The sequence below is a fragment of the Mercenaria mercenaria genome, chromosome 15, assembly GCF_021730395.1.
Source record: "Mercenaria mercenaria strain notata chromosome 15, MADL_Memer_1, whole genome shotgun sequence".
Lineage (NCBI taxonomy): Eukaryota > Metazoa > Mollusca > Bivalvia > Venerida > Veneridae > Mercenaria > Mercenaria mercenaria.
This window is the reverse complement of record NC_069375.1, coordinates 70,233,173-70,241,969: the sequence shown is the minus strand read 5'-3', so window position 1 is coordinate 70,241,969 and position 8,797 is coordinate 70,233,173. Positions and strand designations below refer to the sequence as shown.

Here is an 8,797-nt window from a genome sequence, read left to right as displayed (position 1 = left end):
TTTTGACACGTGCTGTTTGAAATTCTAATATGTTTAAACCGAAAAGGACACACCTACAGATTAAATGCATAGAAACCGGCTGTTTATCAAAGATAAAAGGTAACAGTAGATATCCCGGAAGCACATCGCACTCTGAACACAGCCATTGAGCCATGCATCGCAAAGTAGGCCCACAACAAAAAGATGTTTTAACGGAAAAATATTGTGGATGGGTTGCGCCAATAACCTAACAAGTACATTTTAATAATACGCAAAACAGAGAAAAAATGGCGGAAGGAGTAAGTGGTAGATAAAAGGTCGGGAGTTTGGGAAGAGTGGAGCAACATATTCTTTATCTAGTTTAGTTATACAGGTGTACAGGTTAGTGCACTTTTTATTTTCCACATTTATATGAGGGGGTCAAATAGCGTTGGTGTTGTCCGTACATCCCGATATCCTGCATGTCCAGCAACTTCCGCGGTATTGGCTAGGTTTGCTTTAAACTTTCACAGATGAACAAGTTCGATGTGCAAATGACCGAGCAGGAAAGAACTTTTGCTGTGATTATCTTTACCACAGTAATGGACTTTTGATAATTTTGCTATTATAGAATATAGAGAAAAAAAACATGTGTGTCCAACTCCTCAAACACTATTGAAAGGATATGCTTGAAAGTTTCTCAAATGAAGGGTCTTGATTTGACGGTGACCAAAAATATAAAACTGTTTCCTGTGGCTATTCTGGCTAGAATTATGCCCCTTTCTTAATTTCAAAAGATAGGCTAAAGTGAAGAAATTTGGTGTGTTCAACTCATCATGCACGTTTTGAATAATATCATAGTATGAGGAGGCATTTGTGTCCTAAAGACACAATTCTAGTGCATTATAAAAACGTTCAGTCGTGTTTACCGTTCTGGATTTTTATTCGAATCTTCCGTGTGTTTAATCATCTTGTACCTAGCGACAGCAATCGATGGTCGCACAATTCTAAGACCACTCAATTCTACCCTAAAAGAAAAACAAAACGTTAAACGAAATGTTCTATTCAAAATTGTAACATATTAATACTCAATTAACACTTCAGATTTACGTACTTGAATTTATTATTTTACGGTGGGCCTTACATTTTATACCAAAGGACATCAAGGTTTTAAGAGGACGCTTACTGCTCCGAGTTTCATTCAATACAAATACGACAACTGTTATTAATTTTGTTTCTTTTTCAATCAATATATGAAATGATAATAGTGTGTGAAGTTGGCAAGAAGTTCGAAATATAAATTTGAACTTTTAAACAAAGAAATACATTGAACATTCAAAGCGTAGAGTTGGCAAAAAGAAATACCTAGGATATGCAGACAAACAATAACATTGGAAATTCCAAACAAGAACGACATTGGACATAGAAATCACCAATGACAGTGGACACTTGAATAAACAACGACATCGGACACTGAAATCAAAAGCGACATTGAACATTCAAACGAAGAACGAAATTTGACATTATAATTACACTAGTCATTCAAACAGAAAACGACAATCCAGAACAACATTAGAATTCAAGATCGAGATTGGACATTCAAACACATTTGTCATTCGAAAAATAAAGTTATTGAACATTCGAATCGAGAAAGACATTGGACATTCTAACATATTAAAGAGATTTGAAATCGGAATGGAGATAGGCACTGGACAATCGCAGAAAGAACGGTAATTGATATTATAATCTAACACAGTATCAGACATTCAAACCTAGAACATAGTGGACATCCAAAACAAGACCGACATAAATGACTTTCAAGAAAAGCATGGTCTTAAACATTTATATCGAAAACGTCAATGAACACTCAAACACAGAATGACATTATACATTCGAAATAAAACGCCGTTCGACATTCGATCCTAGAACGAAATCGAATAAATTGTTTAAATCACATGAAAAGACACTGATGAAATATAAAACACCAGGTCGGGCGCAATAGACACCAAAGACTTTCACTATATCAGACACACGAGCTCAGAAACAAGATTGAACATTCAAATTGTCAAAGCTTTTAATCTTAAATGAGATAAGCTTTGTGCTTTCATATTATATTTAGACGGACATTATTATTATAATAAGCATTTAATCCTTTTTATTTATTTTCAAATTTTTTTAATTGAAAATGGTAACTTCTTTATTATTTTTGCTGTTTTCTGTCCAGTTTGAACATTCTGCCAAGGGGTATTTTTACCAAGGTTCAATCAGAGGAAATATTCAAGGTCCGTCGGGATCATTGATTTCAACTCATTTAGATTTGAAGGTTGAATACTGCTTAAGCCGGTGCTAGAGGGCGTGGGCAGTGTTGCATTTTCCATTACTGCTCATGAACAGACTCAATCAAACCGAGTCTGCAATTTTCACTGTTTGCCTTGTTCTCGGTGCTTCCGAGGGATCTACTTTTCAGATTTTATTCCATTCCATTCTATCATTTCCATTGTTGCTTTAATCAATCGCCGTTTGAAAGAAGAGAATACTCATTATTCATTGCAAATATTTCCAAAAAGCAGAAACTACCTCCTGTGTCTGAGTTTAGTATTCAGTTTAATAAAAGAAATTAATAAACCTTATTTTACAAAATGAATACCATTTATGCTGCTACATGATAAACTGAAGGTGGACAAATACGTTTATTCGAACATAGTGTAAATTTTTAAAACGTAGCGTTACTGAACTTGCAAGGAATTATGCCGTTATTGTCTCTACTGCACTTCTGTCAGACTAGCTTTTTGTATGTATTTGATTGTCCAATGTCGTTGTTGCTTCGAATTTCCTAAGGTCGTTTTTAGGTTTTAATGTCCAATCCCTTTCTGGCTTCGAATGACGTCCAATGTCGTGCTAGGTTTGAGCGTTCAATTCCGATCAGGATTTATGTTTAATATTGTTCTCTATTGCTATGTCAAATAGCGATAAAGATTTGATTGTCCACTTGATTTGGATATTCTATGTCGTTTTGGATTCGAAAGTCTAAATATGTCGTTCTCGATTCCAATGTCAAGTGTCAAACCTGTTTCAATTGTCTAATGTCTTTCTCGATTCACATGTTTCAATGTTGACATGTCTGGATTTGAATGTCCGGTGTCGATCTAATTCTACGTTCTGCATTCAAGTATTAAATTGTATTCTTGTTTCTGCTGCCCAATGTCTAGGTTCGAGTATCGTATGTTATTTTGGATTCGAATGCTCAATGTCTATCTGAATTCTAATGTTCAATGGCTTTATCGATTCGAGTGTCAAATGTCATTCTGGGATTGAAGGTCAAATGTCATTCTTTCTTTCGAATGTGTAACGTCGTTCTAGATTTAAATGTCCAATGTTCTTCAGGGGTTGTCTGTTAAGTCGGTCTTGTCCAATGCCGTTCGCAATTCCAGTGTCTTATGACAATCTCGATTCTTATGTCCAATGTCGTTCTGGATATTAATGTTCAATATAGTACTTACTTCAAATGTTCAATGTCGTTCTGGTTTCGAATGTCAAATGTCGTTCTCAGTTCCAATTTCCAATATCGTTTTAGTTTTGTATTTTCCAATGTCATTCTTGTTTGTCTAATGACGTTCTTGGTTTGAAACTCAAATTTTCAATCATGTTTTTGTTGTGGTTTATTGTGTCTAATTCTTCAGGACTCGAATATTCAGTGAACTTCCCGACTCTAATGTTTCATGTCGTTCTAGGTTCTAATGTCAAATGTTCAAAATTTGAATGTCCGATGTCGTCCTTCGTTTGAAATACTAATGTTGTTCTAGATTCGAATGTCTTATGTTGTTCTGTAAACGAACGTCTGCTGTCGTTCCGGATTTGTATGATTATTCAATGTCGTTCCCGATTTAAGTGTCTTCTCGTTCTCGGTTCGTAAGTCTAATATCGTTCTGGATCAGAACGCCTTACATTGTTCTGGGTATTGAATGTCCATTTGCGTTTTACGTTTGAATGTCCAATGTTGTTTTGGGTTTGACTGTGGATAGCTATTCGTAATTTTAACGTCAAATATAGAATGTAAAACTTTCCGTCAACTTTGATTATCCAATACCGTACTCTATGTCTAACGTCGAAAAACATCACAGGTAAACACTTTCTATAAGCTAATAAAATGTTTGAAAGTTTTACACAATTTTTAGCTGTGTTTCCTGGCATGTGAGTTTCTCCCATCATAAATATGTCCAGACTTGAAAGAGGTACGCACCTTTTACTAAAGTCGTCGTCTTCTCCACCCCATCCAAAAAAAAACATGTTGGACAATCCATTTACTTTCCGAAAATGCTCAGTCCGTATGGAACATGCTCCGCCAAATATACTTTCATATGGCAACCTGAAAAAAGTATAACTATAGTTAAAATACCGAGGACAGTTAACATTTATTACCCAAAGCGATAGAATATCTTTATCACAATTCATCATAGCTTTTTCTCCAATGAAAACCCGTGCACACACCTGTTAGTAAGCCTTGTTTCTGTGAAAAAAGAAAGAATCATTCCAATTCCATCATCATCCAGCTGTTGCTGTTTATAGATATTATTTACCAGATATATTAGTTACATTGCTTTTGTGATCAGATACCCAGAGAGAGCACAGCTAACGTTCCGATACTTGATATTGGTGATTACGATATTAAACCAATTTGCTGAAATTAAACCTTATTGTACAGTATCTGGAAAATCATTAACAGTCGATATGGTCTTTATCACCCGAAATCGCAGAAATTGGCAGAAGGCGAGATACAATCTGATCTATCCGGCTTTTATGCTACGTAACAGACAGATGAAATACAGAATAGCCTATATTTCATGATTATACGAGATAGTACACGGTAACCACTGTTCATGTAGACTGATTATTCTAGTATGATATCCATTGTTGTTTTAAACCATTTGTTATACTTTGTAAAAAAAATAGACATTCAAAAATAAGAATGAATCTACCTGTAATGAAATTTATCAACGGCCACAGACAAATGCTGGGGCATATTTGCGCACGAATAAGGAATCCTGTCATATTCTGGAAGCAGGTCGACATCGTGGAAAACAAAGCACGTGTAATTGTGACAAACCCTATGTTCAGTAGTACTGCTCGGTTGAATTTTAAATTCTGGTCCTGAATAAATGAAAATCATTTCGATTTCCCTTTTCAAATCATATAACAGTTCTGTAACAGTAAAAGGCATTATCGGGTCAACTACATTAAAATAATTTGTACATTTTGTATTTATTTCGTTCTTTATTCATTTGTCTGTGTTATATATTTTTTAGTTTTCTTATTTTGCGCAATTATCCCAGACTTGTCAATTGTCGTTATTTTTAATTTGTTTTCATGTATGAATATTTACATTCGTCCTATTCTTTCTGTTGAAAATTATGACGTTCATTTCGTATGAACAGCAAAAGGAAACGCGCCAAAGTTACGTCATCGCTGCCCAGTTTTAACGGATCTCTGTTTTGACGCCGTCTGCGTATAGTCAGGGAGAACATTCCTTAGATGACGTCGCAGTTGTTCTGTCTGGTGTACAGAATGGCCTAAGCTGATTTTGATTTAAAATGCAACAAAACCTATGCAATTTATAATATCGTCTTGTTTACAAATTGAAGAAAATATGTAAATACAAGAAGTGTATCTTATTACAGTGTTCATGCGAAATGAACGTCCATTGAAAGCAACACTTGCATCATGTGGCAATATTTGCATTTAAGAATTCGAAATGAGCTATTTTTTTCGGTGTTCATGCGAAATAATTGACAGAATAGGATCGGCAAATCCATTTATACACTTTGACTTTCCTTACATCACTTCTGTGTGCAGTTATTTGCTCCTGACAGTCACGTCCATCCGCCTCAGCATATACATTTAAGTAGCATACAAAATGTTATGAAAAGCTAATTTTCTAACTAAACAGGAAATGTTGCCGGTAATGTTTAAAGTGACTTGAATGTCTTTGAACGGGACGCTGATTTGAATATACAATACAAAAAATAATAACATTATGCAGTTAACAAATGGATAAGAAATAAAATATAATTAAAAATGAAACAGCTGAATATGATTGGCAATTTAACCAAGAATTGCTACCGGAATATTTGGTTTTGCCGGTCATACTCTGTAGTTAATTTCGCATGAATTCCAAAAATTAATTTTCAATTTTTTAATTGCATTTCTTTCAGTTTGAATGCGTCTTTCAAATATTTCACAGGCCTCAGTCCTGTCTTTTTTTTTTCTTTTTTTTCTGCTTTTATCAACACAATACGCATTACCTCTATTCCACCTCCATGACGTCAATCATTCGTTATAAAGCCATATTCGCATTTCTATCGTAATGTTAAATAAAATGCACCTCTTAAAAGACCAGTTCCGAATTGATGCTAGCAAATAAATATATACCCAAGTCATTCATTCACGTATTCTGGTACTGCTCAACCATGGGCTAGAGGGCGCGGGCGGTAGCTTGCATTTCCACTACCGTCCATGAACAGGCTCAATCAAACCGAATTCAACTTTCTAAATTCACGAACTTGAGTTGAAAAACTGATCTTGTTACGTACACAAGTTATCATACTTTATAAATACAATTAGGAAAAAGCAGGCAGGACTATATCTTTCTTTTAGGCAGGCTATTGTTCTCGCCTAAAATACTAACCATTTCAATGAAATATATCCCATATTTGTAGAAATGGATGCATATGGCGTAAGAATATCTTACGGTGCTCTTCTCTATCCCTGTATGGTACCACTATTGCAATCTTCTGTTTGGATGTATATGATCCACCGAGATCAACTGTATGTGCAAATAAATTTTCAATTGCCTCAAAGTTCGCAACTGAAATATTTACAGCAACTCTAGCTGAAACATTGACAAAACCATATAAATGTAGTCTTTCATACTATTTCTTTAACTCATTTGACAATCAAGAATAATAAGGTATTACTTTCAACATTTATTGGAGTAGCAATCTGAATGTAATAAAATCTGTAAAAAGCAAATATTGACCTTTTCGAAGTATATGACACAGATAAGTTAATGTCACTAAGACTATGTACATGCTGCCATACATAATGGTATTAATGACAAACTTTAGTGTAAACCTGAATCATAGAAAATAGACCCTTCATACTTCCGGGAAAATGCAGTTATTCAAACGTATGTAAGTCATGCAGGGGCATTTCTGAATGACATTGGTTATAAACACAGACTGCAATAATTACCTCCACCACGTGTACTGTTGTAGAAACGCTCTAGTTTCACTAACCCTGTCACTCTATTTCTCTCCTTAGTTGATCTTGCTATTATTCCGATCTCCTTTGTAGAAGATGTTACTTGCGTAATGGTTATCATTATTCTGCCTTTCACATCAATTTTTAGAAAGCCAATTTGAATACTTAACAATATCAGTACAAGTAGCACAAGTAGGGCGAATCTTTTCGTCCGTTCTGCCAATCCAGGTGAAGCCATGTCTAGGTTTTCTGTTTTACTTTTCTTTCGTGTCAATTCAAACAGGCTCTTTCATGAGTTTTCAGTTCTTTTTAATCATTGTTTAAAATATTTTATAACTTTCCGTAAGAGAAAATAGCATTTCCTGTGAGCAGTCTCCTGACAAAATTAAAATAATTGTCTTTTTATAAAATTGTACTCCTTAGGATGTCCTTTTTATGCATGCCTTCTAAAAACAAAAAAAAAAAGAGGAAAAACTGAATAAAATCTGACAATTTCAATTTGAAATATGACCAAGACCTTTGACCAGTTAATGAATGTTGTTTTATTTTTCGTATTCGTTTTGGTTTGATTACATTTTAAAACATTTTATGGCCGCAAATAACGACAACTTCAGATATTTATATGATATCTACCAGGTATCAGTAATACATCTTCTTTTTTATGGAAACCAGAATAAAGAAAATAAATGAAACTATTTTTTGCCTCTGTTTTAGTTAATTCCCACATTGAGGACAATTAGGATATACCAGGTATTTCCCCCGATTATGAATCTTTCCCTTTGTAGTGCTGATGTAGTTGTTTTTGTGTGCTTACTTACTTATATATTTATTTAAATGCATATATAGACTTCCCAGCTTTAATGGTGGAGGAGGACCCCATGTGCCCCTCCGTGAATTATTTCATCACGAGCGGGCACCTGGGTAGAACCATCGGCCTTCCGCAAGCCAGCTGGATGGCTTCCTCACATGAAGAATTCAACGCCCCGAGTGAAGCTCGAACCCAAATCGATGAAGGGCAAGTGATTTGAAGTCAACGACCTTAAATGCATATAAACATTGAATGAAAGTAAAACAAAAGTATTTAGAAACCTTAAAAGTTTGATCACTAAGTTGTCACTAACATTTTTCTACCATGCAGATAGTACATATTTTATTTGATTATATTGATAAACCTGTGTTACAGTTCGTCAAATGATATATTTGTAAATGTGTTTATTTATTTTCATCTATAATTACGTTTCTAATGACAGTGCCAAGAGAACGTTCGATAGAGAAATCCAGTAAATTTATTCTATATACTTTATTTTAGCATTAGTGTATATCACAGTTATGGTAAATAAATGTACTGATATTTTCTAAAGATGGTCCGACGTGGTCGTACTTAACACTGGCACCAAACCAGAAAGAAAATGCATTTGTATATGTTATACAATATCCCTAGAACGGGAAAGTGCTCTAACCAATTTCAATCGTAAATTTCTCGCCTAAAACGTGCAGTCCGGTGAATGTATACCAAGCATATTGAACAAGCGGTAATTTATCTTCCATCGTGCACCAGCCTCCTTTTCTCAATATTTCGAAT

The 8,797-nt window shown here is 34.7% G+C and overlaps 1 protein-coding gene across 1 annotated transcript; it reads right to left on the bottom strand.

The window, feature by feature from the left end:
* Nucleotides 1-883: 883 nt before the first annotated feature.
* On the bottom strand, nt 884-7,336 carry LOC123530326 (beta-1,4-N-acetylgalactosaminyltransferase bre-4-like). Its single transcript, XM_053524315.1, has 5 exons — nt 7,207-7,336; nt 6,665-6,844; nt 4,935-5,106; nt 4,199-4,324; nt 884-986 (listed from the first exon to the last, which is right to left on the bottom strand). The coding sequence occupies exons 1-5, from the start codon at nt 7,334-7,336 to the stop codon at nt 884-886; spliced, it is 711 nt and encodes a 236-aa protein (XP_053380290.1).
* Nucleotides 7,337-8,797: the final 1,461 nt, after the last annotated feature.